Source organism: Chionomys nivalis, chromosome 11 (assembly GCF_950005125.1).
Source record: "Chionomys nivalis chromosome 11, mChiNiv1.1, whole genome shotgun sequence".
Taxonomy (NCBI): domain Eukaryota; kingdom Metazoa; phylum Chordata; class Mammalia; order Rodentia; family Cricetidae; genus Chionomys; species Chionomys nivalis.
In genome coordinates, this window is record NC_080096.1 from 22,383,323 (window position 1) to 22,400,005 (window position 16,683).

The 16,683-nt window shown below is 50.2% G+C and overlaps 1 protein-coding gene across 1 annotated transcript; it reads right to left on the reverse strand.

Annotated features, from left to right (window-relative positions):
• Positions 1–2,192: 2,192 nt before the first annotated feature.
• Spocd1 (SPOC domain containing 1) lies at positions 2,193–12,809 on the reverse strand. Its single transcript, XM_057784193.1, has 13 exons — positions 12,774–12,809; positions 11,558–11,701; positions 11,108–11,165; positions 10,823–10,901; positions 9,936–10,095; positions 9,707–9,823; positions 7,873–7,998; positions 5,843–6,020; positions 5,538–5,688; positions 5,071–5,206; positions 4,540–4,629; positions 3,547–3,733; positions 2,193–2,854 (listed from the first exon to the last, which is right to left on the reverse strand). The coding sequence occupies exons 1-13, from the start codon at positions 12,807–12,809 to the stop codon at positions 2,193–2,195; spliced, it is 2,124 nt and encodes a 707-aa protein (XP_057640176.1).
• Between the last annotated feature and the right edge of the window lie 3,874 nt (positions 12,810–16,683).

The following is a 16,683-nucleotide window of genomic DNA, read 5'->3' on the forward strand; positions in this document are numbered from 1 at the left end:
TCATCTCTCCCTTTCCAGCCCAGCAGGCTCCTGAATGAGGCATACTTCGGATGCTGCAGCGAAGGGCGGTGTCCTGGGTGAATCAGCCTGGGGCAGCTAGTTCCCAAGGCAGTGCCCAGACTCACAGCTGCTATGAGAAGCTCACTCTGGATCCAAGGCAGGGCAGCAGTCAAGCCACAATTCCACCTCACCAGGCTTGAATGTCTTCTCAGGCCTAGACCCTGGCTGTCTCTGGGAGTTGGCAGGACCTGCACAAAGCAGTCCCCTTTAACAGAGACCCACACAGAGACCTGTAGACACAAGCCTGTACTGAGAGGCCCTCGCCAATGTACATGGACACAGACATGTAGAGAACAAGGTGGTACTGTGTGCCATCCCTCGGCTTATTCCAAAAGAAAAATGGACATCAGAAATGTAAAATCACTCCTGGAGCTGGAGAGAAGGCCTGGATGGCTTAGAGCCTATTAACCCTGGCATTAGAGGCAGGGGGATAACAGCTAGCTAATTTGCAAAGCTCGCTGGTAACCTAGCCAAAATGGTGAGCTTCTGGTTCAGGGAGAGATCCTGAGGATGCCAAAGCTCTGCTCTGACCTCCGTGACTCACGGATACGCTCGCACATTGTAACTAAATGAACAGCACACAGCCACCCCTTTCGTTTTCCTAACAAACACCTCTACCTCCTTGGACCCTCTGTCCGTCAGTTTCTCCTCCAACCCCAGTCTGTCTTCTCTCCCAACACAGACTCTTTTTTTTTTTTTTTTGGTTTTTTTCGAGACAGGGTTTCTCTGTGGTTTTGGAGCCTGTCCTGGAACTAGCTCTTGTAGACCAGGCTGGTCTCGAACTCACAGAGATCCGCCTGCCTCTGCCTCCCGAGTGCTGGGATTAAAGGTGTGCGCCACCACCGCCCGGCCAGACTCTTTCTCTTAATTCAGATTTTTTTTTTTTTTTTGAGACGGTGTTTTAGCCAGGGTTCTCTAGAGGTACAGAAGGTACAGAACTTATAGAATATATATGTATATATATATATGAATATATATACATGTACATATGATATATACACACGTATTTATTAGAGCGGCTTCCAAGCTGTGGCCCAGCTCGTCTCACAACAGCTGCCTACCAATGCAGAGTCCAGGCATCCAGTCGTTGCTCATTCTACAAGGCGAGGGGGATGTCTCAGCTGGTCTTCAGTATATGCCGAATCCCTAAGAAGTAGGCTCTAATGCCAGTGAAGGAATGGACTTACTAGTGAGAACAAGTAGGCAGAGAGCAAATTTCCTTCTTTCATGTCCTTTACATAGGCTGGTGTGGCCCAGATTAAAGATCTTTCTACCTCAAAGATCCGGATTAGAAGTGGGTCTTCCCACTTCAAATGATTTAATTAATAAAAAAATTTCCTCACAAGGTGTGCTCAGCCGTTTGGATTTTAGTTAATTCCAGATGCGATCAAGCTGACAGGCAAGAATAGCCATCATGGGTTGGGCAGTGGTGGTGCACACCTTTAACCCCAGCACTCAGGAGACAGAGTCAGGTGGATCCCTGAGTTCAAGACCAGCCTGGTCTACAGGGCAAGTTTCAAGGGGGCCAGGGTTACACAGAGAAACCTTGTCTCCAAAAGCCAAAAATGAATAAAACAAAATAGCCATCACTGACAGGATCTTACTGTGGAACACGGGCTTGCCTGGAACTCGCTATGTAGAACAATCTGGACTCAAACTCAAGAGATCTCTGTCCCTGCCTCCAGAGTACTGGGATTAAATGTGTGCACACCCACACTTGACTCAGAGTATTTTTTAAATGCCTCCAGAAGTCATATAGCAAAACCTTTGTCCTGGGACAAACTGATGGTTCAGGACCCCTGATCAGCAATGGGGGAGGTCATGCCTTTGTGGGGGGAAAAATACATATTTTTTTCCGATGATTTACATAGAGCAAGTTGTTCTCGAACTCGGGACCTCGGGAACAGCAGTCAGAGCTCTTAGCCTCTGAGCCACCTGTCCGGCTGCTAAAAAATACATTTTCAGAGACACTTCAAGTCACACCTGGATGGGACTAGAGATGCTCCAAACAACCATGAGACGCCGTTTTTATTTTGCTAAGTTTTTATAGAACCAAAAAAATCAACATCAAACAGGTTGCAGAGCAGATACAAACTGGGCGAGTTGGGGGGGTTGACTCACCTCTCTCTCGTTCAGCATTGGTAAGGGAATGAACACTCCTGTTCTGATGGGTCCGAAGGGTCAGGCCTCTCTGGCCAGGGACACTCAGAGCCGTCTCCATCCACAGGGCCCACAGGAGGGTCTGGGATTGGCCCGTGGGGGTCTGGAACTGCAGATACTGCAGAGGATGGGAGAAGGGGCTCCTGGCCTGGGGGCCACAGCGAAGCCTTGAACTGGTGAGTCATGCTCACTAAGATATTGAGGTGCTGGAGTATGTCTTGGTGGAAACAGGAGGCCCTATGGAGGTGCTGTCCATGACCAATGCCAGACAAAACTGGTCTACCTGAATTGAGATGTTGGGGGTGGCACCAGCTTGCTTCAGGGGACTGCTGTTCCCACCTAGGCTGCTGCCTCCCCCTGCCTCTGGGGAGGTTCTGCCAGTCACAAACATTCCTTGGAGCCAAGCTGTCCTTGGCCAAGCTCTGCTTTGGGGCCTCCTCGTGGGAAGGTGATCCTCTCAGGGTGGCCTCTGATATACTGTCCTCTGGCTGGTAGCATCTCTTCTCCACTTTTTTGCTGAAGGATACAGTCTTTGGAACCTTGTTCCACAGAGGGCTGGACATAGTTATGTCTGGAAGTCCATCCTTAGGGAACAACACAGCTAGTAACAGGCTCGGGTGAGTGGTTTCAAGACCTGAAAAGAGGCAAAGGAAGGGTCCCAAGACCCGGAGGAAGTCAGCTTGGATTCTCTAAAAGCTGCCGTGGATCTGCAAGGTTGTTCATGAGAACCTCCTGGCAGCGAGATTGGGGGAAAGCAAGCAGGCAAGCGAGCCTGGCTCAGAATGCTTGGTCTAGGTGATCAAGGGTTATCTAGCAGAGCAGGGATGGCTTGCCCTCAAGACTTAACAGTCTATGCCATCCCGGAGGTTGGTGTATCATCTGTCCTTGTGCCTACCACAAAGCCAAGCAATGACTTACTGTGGAACGAATGAACGAGAGTTGAATGGCTGTGGGCTGGGCAGTATCATAGGGAGAGACCTTGCGAATGCAGAAGGTGTACCTGGACTAGCTGGCAACTATGTCCCAAGACAAGCTGGGCTTTTGCCCAGAACTGCCTCATGGAGCATATGTCACTCCACCTCCAATACTGGGAACTGCAGCTCAGAAAGGTGTTAAAGCCGCTCTGAGTCCCTAGACTCCTCTTCCACAGGTGCTTTCCTAGGGCCACGCCTAGACTGATCCTTGCCCTGAAGCCAGGCCTGGCTAATGGGGCTGCAGAGTCGCACCTATTCCTCCTGGCTGTGTCTGCACCTGCCTCTGTCCTGCTAAAGCTGGGTCAAGCCTGGCTGCTCTGTAGCTCTATGCGGGTGTATACTCAGCTCTCACCTGGGCCCCCCAGAGAGCGCAGTCTGGCTGGCAGAGGCTGGAAGGCGGGCAGAGGCAGCAGGACCGTCTTCACGTGCTGCACAGTTGCCAGGCAGTGGCGTTGTTTGTTGTTGAGGTAGGAGTAGAGCAGGCGGTAGTTGTGGATGTCCCGAGACCCATGGGGACACAGCCTGGCCACGCAGATATCCTGGGACACAAAAGGAAGTGGCAAAGAAGCCCTCATCCTCTGGGCCTGCAGACGTACTCAGACTCAACAGGACAACGGTTCTCAACCTTCCTAAAACTGTGACCCTTTAATATAGTTCCTCATGTTGTGACCATTCCCAACCATAAAATTACTATATTATTATGATTTTTTTTATTTTATTTATTTAATTTTTTTGGTTTTTCGAGACAGGGTTTCACTGTGGTTTTGGAGCCTGTCCTGAACTAGCTCTTGTAGACCAGGCTAGTCTCAAACTCACAGAGATCTGCCTGCCTCTGCTTCCCAAGTGCTGGGATTAAAGGTGTGCGCCACCACCGCCCGGCTTATTATTATTATTTTAAATAAGGTTTATTTATTTATTATGTATACAGTGTTTTGTCTTTTTGTGTGTCTGCAGCCAGAAGAGGGCACCAGATCTCATTACAGATGGTTGTGAGCCACCATGTGGTTGCTGGGAATTGAACTCAGGATCTTTGGAAGAGCAGGCAATGCTCTTAACCGCTCAGCCATCTCTCCAGCCCCATAAGATTATTTCTATTGCTGCTTCATAGCTGTGAGTTTTGCAACTGCTATGAATTATAATGTAAATATCTGATTATGCAGGATGTATGATATGCGACCCCTGTAAAAGGATTGTTTGGCCTCCCTGGGAGTGGCAACCCACAGGACGAAGCCAGAGAGGCGGGAACTTGCACAGGGTCACTAGTGAGTCTGGGAATTAGGTAGGGAGGGAAGGAGCTAAGAAGGAGAGGCAAAAAGAGAGGGCTCCCTAAGAGCAGAAAGTTTACCTTTGCTTTGGCTGGGCACATGCTGTCTAGAAGATCCCAAAGGTCATTTGGAGGGAGGCAGCCTGCTGAGCGAATGACCTCCGGCAGAGCCTGGGAACGGGTGATTGGTCAGCACCCAGCTTCCCACCCTTTTAGACAGTTTTACTTCCCATTACCTCAAGCCAAAGCCTGATGAGAAGGGTAGACAAAGTATCTGAACCCTCAGGGACTCCCCCAGAGAGCTCTAACTGCCCCTGAAGGCCTACAGGTTGTCCTGGCCAAAATCTAAGGGGCCCTCACTCACTGTTCATCAGTCGGTCATTCAACCATCACTCCTAAACCCTCCTGCGACCTAAGAGGCCCCAGGATGCTCTCCCAGAGCCTCCCGTGCCTTAGGCCTTGAGGGTGAGAGAGCTATCACACTCAGTGTGTCAATGCCCTCACGGAGAGCTAGCCCAGGGCTCACGGGTGACCTGTAGAAGCGATGGATGAATTACCAGCGGGGCTGAGCGGTGTGTGTGAGGAGGTCCTTAGTAAGCAGAAGCGGAGTACCTGGAGAAGCTGGCAGCTGTGTCCTGAAATCAGCTGGGCCTTGGCCTGGAATGGCTTGATAGAGAACATATCTAGGGAGCCTTCCCAGGGTGGGGGGCTGGGAGGGACATCTTTGGGCTCAGCAGGTATCTGGAGCCTAGAAGGAGGGACGAAGAGGGACAAGCAGAGTCATTAGGATGTCCCCAAGACCCCTTCCTCTGCAGAGTCAGTACTGTATTCTCACTGCAGAGACCTGAGCACTGAGCCAAGCGTGGCCTTGTGCAGAGGGAGCCAGGAGAGTGCATGAGTTCCATTTCACAGATAGAAAAACAGAGGCTCACGGACACGGGAAGACTTAAGGTCATAAAGGAAGGAAGCTCCTGCAGCGTGTATGTGTTATGGCTTTAACTGGTGGCCTCTCCCATGCTGCTGAGCCACTCACCTCGCCTGTCACTAGCACGGAGCCCTGAAGTTTCCCAGTCCCATACCTATCCTGTGGTTCCTTGGAAGATGTCTCCCCAGCCTTGAGCATTTCTGGAGAGGACACAGGAGCTGGACTTGGGGCGTTCCGGGTGGCATTTTCCTCCTTATTCATGATGGCTCTGGAGGAGTCTGGCAGTTTAGTTGAGGATTCCCAATCTGCAAAGAGCAGAAGCAACAACTGATATGAGCAGGCAGAGACAGAAAAACAGCCCACAGCCTGACGGCCAAGATGAGCCAGCTTCATGCCAAAGTGACCTGCAGCACAGGCAATCCCATTCTGCCTCCTGCGAACTGGGCTACCCACCCATACTGTGGCTGACGCCCACATGTGGCTCCAGACAGCTACTACTGATGCCCTTCCTGTCTTCCTTCCCGCCCTTGCAGATGTGGCAGTTTGAGTCCCAGAAGTGGTGCTGATGCTGATCTGTAGTGTCCTCCAGGGGGGTCATCAGGGCCGGCGGGCTGTACTCTCGGGGCATCATGGGTTCCTGGGAAGCGCGGGGCCGGAGAGGGACAGATGGCAGTGTGGTCAGGGAGGCCAGCAGTCCTCTACGGATGGAGAGCTTTAGCAATATGGGGTTTATTTTTCTAAATATGCTTTTTTAACATTCCAAAACACTGGAAATTTGTAAAGAAAACTTGGGAAATCAAAAAACTGAAAAACCGCCAGGCGGTGGTGGAACACACCTTTAATCCTGTCACTTGGAAGGCAGAATTCTGTGAGTTCGAGACCACCCTGGTCTACAAAGTTAGTTCCAAGACAATTAGAGCTACACAGAGAAACCCTGTCTTGTTCAGACAATGTTGAGATGCTGGGCACTCCTTATCATAGTTTTTCTACGCAGACAGTTCTGGGGGTCCTTTCTATAATAGCTGGGGTCAAGTATTCTTTGTACTCCCATTTTGCCCACTAATTGCAATAGAGACATTTGCCCCTTCTCTAGACCCTGGACAGACTATGGGGCAGACTGTCACCTGCATTGAAAGTCACCAATCGGGAGCCCTAAAAGCGTCTGTCTTCACGCACAAAGTGCTTTCCAAAATTTTGCATCCTTTCCTCCAGTCAAGTTCTCCGAAGCAAGTGACAGAACCCAAAGGAACAAACCTTTTAATCACCGTTCTCGTAAGAGAAATCCCTTTCAGTACAGACACAGGCTGCATCCAGAGGTTTTGGAGGGATCCTCAAAATGCTACCAGGTTCCCATCTCCGCTCCTCTCCTGCCCACTACACTAAGCTTAGTCAATGGCTCGGGTTTCAGAAAGGCACGGACTGTGTCAGTAATTGCCATGCTCAAATGAGGTGCTGTTTGTAAAAGGGGCATGTGGCAGGTACTCAATATGGAGTAAAGATTGCTCTTCTCTGTCACCTTCCCCTTCTCCTCCGCCATCTCCCCTCTCTTTCTTTTCCTGAAGCTCTTCTCTGCATGGCTCCAGTCCCTCTCCAGTGTTGACATGCAGCCTCTTGGGATGGGCTGGGGAGCAGCTGTTCCCCCTGAGGGCTCCTCTCTGCACAGGCACTCATTCTTCTTGGCCTGGATACGGGGTGTGGGGGGAGTGCGAGGTGGGGGGCCCTGGATTTTGTCTTGTCACCCCAAGGCCTACCACCCAGGAGGGGTTTTAACAAATCTGTACTGAGGGAATGAACACAAGCGAAGGGACTTGCCTGCCTTCCGCCCGTCTCCTGATCTGAAACACACACAGCCAGGTGATGACTGTTCTATGGAGACCCCAACCAAGCCAGAGTGGCCTTCTGAGGGTGACGGATGTAAGGCAAGGGCCACAGGACACTGAGATGCTGGCTAACCAAGCTGGACCAGAGAAGGTACTATACTAATGGGCTCCGGGCAAGATGGAGGGGCTCCGCTGTGGAATGGTAAAGGGGGGTGCCAGGGAATGAACCTGACCCATCAATGAGAGGCGTAGATTTTAGGCCTCCTCCAGGTACAAGGGCAAGGTGAGGAGGTCGTCCTCTGTCTAGACTGCCCAGGGTGTGGGGTCATTCCCTGCCTGTGGCAACTCCAAGCAAATAAATCCACTAATAAAACAAGTCCCTATCTTTCACATCTAGAAAAGCCACTGCCTGAAGTCAGAATGGCTGGGGTTTGGGTGACCGCAATGACCAGCCTTAGTGCCCCTCCTGCAAGTGTTCTGGAGTTAGGCAGAAAGAAGGGAGAGCAGCCCCAGGCCGAGTACCACCAACCGTTCTTGTGCCTCGACCATGAACAGCCAGAGTCGCAGACCCTACTAAACCTAGAACATGCGGCCCATGGAGTAGGCAGTGATCTTGCTCAGGGATCCACAGGAGTGGGGTACCTGTGCCTAAGTCAGGTTGTCCCTTACCATCAGGTCCTCCAGGGTCAGCATCTGGTCTGAGTCCCGTGGGATCTCTATCTCACCCTTGTGAGTCAGTTTGGAGGTGGGAAGTCTATACAGCTCCTTCTGTTGTTGCTCAATGATGTCCAGGCCCTACAGAGGGCATGGCAAACTCAGCCAGGGCATCGGCCCACCGAGCTCCCAGTCACTCCCTTCCCCCCCTTAAGGCTCCTCCCTTGGCAGCTCACCTCCTTTTCAAGCCTCTCTCTGTCCACTTAGAAAGTCAGCCCCTCAGCCCCACCCCTCCAGGTGCCACTCACTGAAGTCCCACCTCCTCTAGGAAGTCTTCACCTGAGTCAATTAGTGTCTCTGGCTGCCCCACCCCACTCCACCCTGAGGAGGCTGTGGTGTCTGGGACAAACTGAGTCCCAGATGGGCCACTAATAAAGATGTAAAGATTAGTTTGACTTTGGGCCACCATTTAGTTTCCCTAAAGCTCAGTTTATCTATTCTCTGGGGATTAAGAACACGGTATTAAACAGTACACGAAGAAGGCCCAGCCTAGTCCGAGGCTCACAGTAATCCCTAGCTGGCTGCCATTGTTGTTATCGGTGTCACCTGAACTGGAGGCCCGTCTCTCCTTTTCTAATGGCGCCGGAAGATGGGGGTCCTGCACCACCACACCCAGGCAGGTGGGCTCCATGATGAGGACATGACCCTTGCACCCCAACAGGCCCACACTTGATTCAGGCTCTGTGTTCGTTACCTTAAAATTCTTCACATGTGGGCATGCATGTTAGTGGATGGCTGGATGCATGTGTACATGCGTACATGCGCCCGCCCATGGAAGCCAGAGATTATCTGTGATGTCCTTCCTCAGGAACCATCCGCCTTACTTTTTGAGACAAGGTCTCTCTAGGCGAGGCTTGCTAGCAAGCCCCAGGGATCTGTCCGTCTCCACCTCCCCGGCCAACACTGGGGTTACAAACGCATGCCGCCATCCTGGACTTTTTACATGGATACTGGAACTCGAACTCAGAGCTTCATGCCTGTGTGGCCAGCACTCCGCTGGCTGAGCTCCCTTCCCAGCCCCCCACCCTGGAATTATTTTGGTTTGATTTTGTTTGGTTTGGTTTTTCCAGACAGGGTTTCTCTGTGTAGCTCTGACTGTCCTGGAACTCACTCTGTAGGCCAGGCTGGTCTCGAACTCACAGAGATGTTCCTGCCTCTGCCTCCCGAGTGCTGGGATTAAAGGCGTGCGCCACCATTGCCCCACTCACCCTGGAGTTCTTAACAGTTGTTTCACAGAGGTCTCGCTGACCTCTAAACCACACGGTTGTTCCCGTCCTATGACACCGCCAGTGCTGGACAGAAACTTAGCTGAGAAAACGGAATCGCTCTCCTCCTCAGCACCTCAACCCTGGACCAGTCCTGTCAGCCTCTGGCCACCACGCAGCAGGCCAAAAGCCAGCTCAATGCCGTATCTTCTCTGCTCCCAGAGTTCCATGTAGGGTGAGGTCATGGGTCAAGCAGTGTACAGGGGGATTTAACTGAGGACGGTGGAGCTGTGGGACTCCCTCTCCCAAACCTGAGGTTAGGATGGGAAGACCACTGGCAACTTCCTCACGGAAGTCCTCCCAGCCCCACACAGCCCAACTCCACAGAGAAACACAAGTGTGGCCTCTTTTCCTACCCTTGTCCTGAAGACTCTCCCTCGGGCCTGCTTTCTGTTTTCTCCAGCTTCTTCTCAATCCTGACTGACTGTCCGTCTGTCCTGCTTCCTCTGTCCCCACCTTCCACTGCAGGGCCACCCCCGACAGTGCCCTCCCACCTCTTGTGGCTTGTCTGTGCAGCAGCTCACCCTTCTTTCCTCCTGGTCCCGCCAGCGGGACAGCTCCTTGGGGGCCAGCTGGATTGAGCTCATCTGCACCAGGTCATGAGGGCTGACATCACAGTGCGCCACTTTGAGAAACAGGTCCTGTCGGGGAAGAAAATGCACCATTTCACACTGAAAGCACCCACTCCAACCTACTGTCTGCTCACGGTGTCCCCAAGGGAGGGCTGGGCAGGGTGCACCTCCCCCAGCTCACAGAGTTTCGAGGATCTTTCAGGTTGAAGAGCAGGCTGCGGTACTTGGTCTTGTAGCGGAGGTTCGTGTCCTGGGTCAGGTGGAAGAGGGCCGCCTCAATGCCCTCTGCAATGCCTGCTACTTCCTCTTCCCTCAACAGCAGGTCTGGAAGCTCCTGGACACTATGAGGACAAGCAAGCCTTGAACAGGGAAGATGTCCACTCATTTAACCCCAGGAGGAAATGCAGGGGTAGGGGACAGGAGCTGGGCTACCTCCTCTCTACTGTGGGTATTTCCCCATGGATCCGGTAACTCTCACCCCAGCACTGTAAAGAAATGGTGTATCTTCCATTTACATGGGGAGCACTCAGAGTTCGGGGCTCATCCTAAGGCTACACGATGGACCAGTGGCAATATGTCAAAGCCAGGCTCCTGGGTCCTGCTAGAGGAGCTGGGTCTCTGTGGAAAGGACTAAGCCTGAGGTTGGGGGTTAAGGAATCAACCGAAGCAAAGAACCGAACTGGGGTGGGGGCAATGAAACATCAACCAAGGGGTGGAGAGACATAACCCTGATCTACTACTGACTTGCTGTGCGGCCTTTGCCAACTCCTGCCCTCTCTGAGCTTGCTCTCACCATCTGTGCGTGAGAACCTCAAAGGGCTCAGACCTTTAGACCCTCCCAGCCCAGATGCTCACTGCAACTGGAACCATGTATACATGGTTTACATCGCAGTTCACCACTGGCTATGTGAGTCAGTGACCTCCAGGTACCAAATGTGTTTGGATACACACACACACACACACACACTCACTCACTCACTCACTCACTCACTCAAATGTGGCCCGGCCCAGAGCTACACAGAACAGAACAGCAGTCAGCACAGCTGGGAGTAGGGAGCAAAGCCTTACCGAGTCCACAGCACTTCCTGCATGGTACGGACCACGGTGGCTCGCACTCCAACATCCAGAGGCATAGTCTCCTGCTCACCTGGGGTAGGGGAATGTGTCATGTGATCCCAGGGACTTCAAGAAGCATGAGGAGGGGCAGACTTTAGGGGGCTTAGATCCCCTCAAGGACCTAGGATCCCAGTTCCTTTTGGGGAGAACTTTGGGCTGATGGTGACTGAAGACAAGGATCCCAGCTGAAGACAGGAGGGGGGTGAGCATCCTCCCACAAGCTCTGTGGACCATCACCTGGGTCCTCGGTCCCCAGTTGAAGAGGCTCCTCATTCTCCATTTCCGGGAGGTCACACTGTGGAGAGAGAAAAGTGCAGTGGAGAGGTCCACTCCAGCCAAAGCCCCTCAGCCTCTACGGAGAGATCCCTAAGGAGCTTTGGGATAAAGGAGCACCCAAGAGCACTCTCTGGTCCCATATCCAATAGATGCCTGGGAACCCTGGTGCAGCAGGACTTGTGGGGTCAGCCAAGATCAAAATAGAGCCTTTCCAAACACAATGGAAACCCAGCTCCCTACATCCCCAAACTCCCGCAGAGCCCAGGCCAGCAGTCAAGTGGGGCTAACCTACCTCGAAACACTAATCTGTGAGACCTTGGCCAAGTCACCCCCATCCTGGGCCTCAGGGACATTATGTAGAAGGTAGCCATGGAAGCAAGATTAATCACTAGACCCTAGCTAGCTCTGTACCTGACAACTGGCAGGGTGAGAAGTCATGGGCCTCTTCTGCCTCCTGGCTGAGCTGTCCTTAATGTCTTCCAGAGTTTCAAGCTGCCCCCCTGGCTGGCTGCTGTTGAAGGCTCCCAGGAGCTGGATCACTGGCCCAGAGCAGACCTGCAGGGACAGAGCCCGTCAATGCTCTGTCCAAAATAGTCCCTGTCCTGGCTTCGGTTGTTTATTGTTGCTAGCCTCCACCAGCCAGTGACCTTCATAAGACAGGGTCAGTAACACACCCCCAACGTCCACAAAGACCTGGCACACAGTAGGGCTCGCTAAGGGTCTGCTGCCTGGCCAGCCTCTGTTCCAGAAACAAAGGCATCTGTCTCTGTGCCGACCCTCTACACCTCCCCCTAACCTCCCAGCCCTGTTCTGAACCAACAGGCTCTACACCAGGACCCTGGTCACCCTCCTCCTGACCCTCCAACAGGAAGGAAACATTTATCCTAACTCCACCTCCTCCTGCTCAAAGATCTCCCGTGCCTCTATCAGGGACTCATTGTAAAACTAAAGCCACTACCAGCTATGTATTGTCCCTGAGAGGAATCTCTTCATGGATATTTAAAAGTGATGAGTAGCCAGGCAGTGGTTGCCTTTAATCCCAGCACTTGAGAGGCAGAGGCAAGCAGGTATCTGTGAGTTCAAGGCCAGTCTGATCTACAGAATGAGTTCCAGGACAGTCAGGACTACACAGAGTGCCTGACATATTGCTCCCGTTTTACCACTACTCCCAGGAAATTCAGTGTTTCTTTGGCACCTAGAAGTTGCGCCTTCTCAGGATTGGTGGTAAGGGGGTTGTTGTACAGACAGTCAATGCTGCCTCCTTTTCTTGCTTCCTTTGGACTTTTGTCTCTTTAAAAAGTGCATTTTAAATCTTTTTAGTATATTATAAATCACGAGAATTGTGTTGGAAGCATGTGTGTGTGTATGCGCATGCACGCATGCATGCATTTGTATGCACACGTATGTGCGTGTATGTGTGTGTGTATGTGCATGTGTGTGTGTGTGTGTGAGTGTAGGGAGGAGTTAGGCTGAAAGGTTGGAGAGAAACCGAAGTCTAAGCTTCGCCATCACTGAGGTAAGGGGAGGGTCAGGGGAGAGGGCTCAGAGCCTCTGCTGAGGGGGACCGTCCCACTCACATCCCAGAGGGAAGGAGGATGAAGGGCGGTGATGAAGGAAAAGGACCTACGTAGTACACGAGCTTCACTCCGCAGGGGACTCTCATTGCTTCCTTAAAGAAAAAATAAAGAGGGCATAGAAATTAGAACCCAGAGAACTAGAAACGTCCTCTCCCCCCCCCCCCCAAGAATTCACAGGAACGGCGGGATGGCCAGGCTGGCATTTGTTACGGGGGAACTGCTGATACATCACATCCAGACTGTAAGTTCTGTGTGATCCCTGGACAGGGGAGGGAATTGTTTAAAAATCGTGCTCCTGAGGCCTGGAGAGGGCCCGCTGCAAGCACTCACTGCTGCCCCAGACTGTGAGGAGTGTATTCTCTGTTACCACCTCACAGAGGAGGAAACCGAGGCTTCAACCGGCTGTAAAAAGTCCTACGCTACTGAGCTGTGCAGTTAATGTTGGAACTTAATTCTCCCTGATTCCGCAGGCCCTGCCCTATACTGTGGGGCAACGTGGAGCTGTAGAAAGATTCATGGAATGATGTCGTGATGTGTTATTGGGAGAAAAGGGGGGAAAAATAGGTTAGAAAACAGTGTCTGTTGCATAAGCCCATTTATGTAAATATATATTTATAGATGCAAAATAGATGTTATCTCCAGGGAATGAATTCCAGGGAGACTTTCACTTTCTACATGTGTACACTTGGGAATTGATGTTATTCAAAATGAGCACGTATTTCTCTCATAACCAGAAACATATTTTTTATTAAAAAGCAAGTGCAGAACAATATATGTAGCATGCCACCGTTTGCGTTCCAGAGAGAATGAATTTTTAAATGTGTATTTGCTTGACTACACATAAAATATATCTGGAAGTCTCTGCAGATCCTAATAGTCCCGGCTGCCGGTGGGAAAGGCACTGGGTGCAGGGAGAGAGACTCTGCCCTTGGTTTCTTTTTCAAACCATGGGATGAATCAGCCTTAAAAAAAAGTAGTTGAGAATGAGGGAGAAAAAAGGAAAAAAGGGGCCTGGGTGCGGGGAGGCAGCAGAGGTATTAGGCCAGCTTTCATTCATAGTTGAAAGCCTTTGGCCGTCTCTGGACTCAGGGGGTCCTTCCTTGAGTCCCACGAGGCTTCATCTCTCAAAGCAGCAGACAGAACACAGAACGGGATGGGTGTATAATATTGTTAAAGCGAGAGAAGAGCGGAAGGGAAGAGATGAAAACAATCAGATTCCGTGGGGAACCAAACACAATTTCTGGAAATAAAAACATAATTAAAATTAAAAACTCAGGGTATAGGTTTAATAGCATATTAGACACAGCTGAAGCCAATTAATGAGCTGGGAGCTAGATTTCAAGAAGTTATCCAGAACAGTCGTAGCGCAGAGGCTGTGGAGCAAAGTCAGGAAGATGCAAATGATAGGAGCGAGCCGGACTAATTAATCTAACTAATTAGGAGAGAGGGAAGGAAAGCTGGTGGAAGCAACACTTGAAGGTACACAGCAAAAAGTTTTCCCAGAACGGATGAAAGACAACAATTCACAGATTTAAAAAGTCCTGTGGAGTTCAAACAGGAAAATTAAAGGAATCTCACACCTACAGACATCAATCCCCAGTAATCAGGGAATTCAGCAAGCATCAAGAGAGGGGCTGAGGAGGTTGTTCAACAGCTCTTCCATAGGACCAGAAGTTCTGTGCCCAGGACCCATGCCTAAGGGCTCCCAAATGCCTGTACTCCAGGTCCAAGGAGAGTCGATGCCCTCACTGGCACACACAGTTTAAAGGGGGCTGCTGGTGAGATGGCTCAGGGATTAAGAGTATTTAAGGTTCTTGCAGAGGACTGGGGTTCAGTTCCCAGCACCCACATTAAGCAACTCACCAACCACCTGTAACTCCAATTCCAAGGGACATGACACCCTTTCTGGCTACACAGGCACCTGCACCCACAGGGTAGTTAGACACATATAGTGCACATATGGACACATCAATCTTTAAAACATAAATATATGATTCTTAAAATCGGAAAGAAAAAATAACAGCCAGCAAGAACATTAAAACGGTATGCTACTGCGGAGAACGGTGTTGGAGCTCTGAACTCCCTTCCCCGTCCTCAAGGCTGCACCGATACTGTCATTAACGCATCCGACACAAGAAGAAACCAAGGCACAGCAAACCAAAGACCCAGCCAGTCTGACTCTAGAAGGCCCCACCTTCACTCACTGCGCTACAACACTCACTAAACGACACTGTGCCTATGAAGGGGGCCGACACTTAGTCAAACAACTGGCTCCCCAGTGTCAAGAAGGAAAAGCAGAAGACAGTGGGAGATTCTTTCCAAGGTGCTCAAATAAAGCAATCATACACAGTCCATTGTTGACCTTTTTGGAGCATAAAATGAGAAAAGGCACCATAGAGCAAAACAGAAGCTGCTTTTCTATATAATTGTATGTTACTCGGGGGGGAAAAAGTACTTAAGGCAAAATTTTAAAATGCTCAAGGATGAACCTGAGTTGGAAGCAAAGACAAATTATCCCACATAGGAAAGACGAGCTGCAATGAGGAACTTTGAGCCAAGAGAAAGAAAAATGTTGTGTTGAACCTAAACATTGTCTAGAATTACAATGATGGTGTGTAATTTGGGGGATTAAAAGCATAAGAAAGGACCAATTTACTGGATAACAATAGTCCACAGACTGGATGGCGCATGCTTAGAATTAAACCATCTCAAGGCCTCTCTACCACTCAGGGGAAGATGTAGCCTCTGATGACTAAATTATTAGTGTTAAAATTCCCAGAGGGCCACTGAGAGGGCACAGCAGGGCACAGTGAGACAGACAAAACAGATGCAGATAAACCGGCAGCCGTAAGAACGCACCGTCGTGTGGGAGCAAATGCTGCAATCTCAGACACCGAGGCAAGAGACCACGAGTTAGAGGCCAGCTTGGGCTATATAAAATCATGTCTCAAATGAAAAAAAGTAATACAAAAACGAATTGATATTTCAGACAATTACAAAAATTATCAGGTTTTAATTATTTATTCACTTATTAGAAAAGATGCTTATTTGCTCCATTGCAAGGAGTGCAAATTTGCTCCATTTCTGGGCAGGGAAGAAAACGAAAGAAAGTCCAACTGGATGGTTGTGGTGCACACCTTTAATTCAATTCCAGAGGCAGAGGGAGGCGGAACTCTGTGAGTTCAAGGCCAGCCTTGTTTACAGAATGAGTTCCAGGTCTGTCCAGGCTTCTGGCCTCTGAAGATACTGCATACACATGGCACCTACAAACAAGGCAGCAAAACACTCAGACACACAAAACAAACATTTTAAAAAAAAGAAGATGAGAGAAAAGGAGAATAAGGGAAGAATGGGACCCTGACTTTAAGCGACACAAAGACACTTTGTAATAAAGTTATAAAATATTGAGGCTGAGGAAAAGGCGAAAGCCTATGGGTGCTGCAAAAACGATCTTTAAAAGGTTCATTTATGGCTTTAAGTGACTTTATTGGAAAAAAAGGAAATTATGAACTAAGTACCATTTTAAGGCATTATGAAATAATGCGCTGAAGAAAGACAACGCTGGAAACGGAAAACAGATTAACAAAAGCAAACACGGACTGTCTGAAGAAAACAGTTCCCTGGCCAGGATGATCCCAGAAGAGGGAGAGTACCGCTGGACAGAGCTGGAATGAGCAATTATGAACACACAGCAATGAAAAGGCAAGACACCATTGTGAAATACTCATGCCAATGTGCCAGCCAATCTGTAAACACAGATAACATGGACACGTCTAGAAAAACACAACTCCACAAAAGGGACTCCGCATAGTTAGTACAATGGAGACGCAGGAGAGACTGGCTCCCTCTTCCTGGGCATTGGGCAGCGGTAAGCAGAATGGTAAGGTGTTGTTAAATCTGCTCAAGTCATCAAGTCACTGTTAGTGTTAGTGCTAAGTCGGGGGGGGGATTTTATTACAT

Coding starts and splice junctions, on each gene's coding strand:
- Spocd1 (XM_057784193.1), bottom strand. CDS start 12,809: ATGAGAGTCCCCTGCGGAGTGAAGCTCGTGTACTAC. Junction 10,096..10,822: donor CAGGAAGTGCTGTGGACTCG/GTAAGGCTTTGC, acceptor TTGTCCTCATAG/TGTCCAGGAGCTTCCAGACC. Junction 2,855..3,546: donor GCGCTCTCTGGGGGGCCCAG/GTGAGAGCTGAG, acceptor GCCTCTTTTCAG/GTCTTGAAACCACTCACCCG.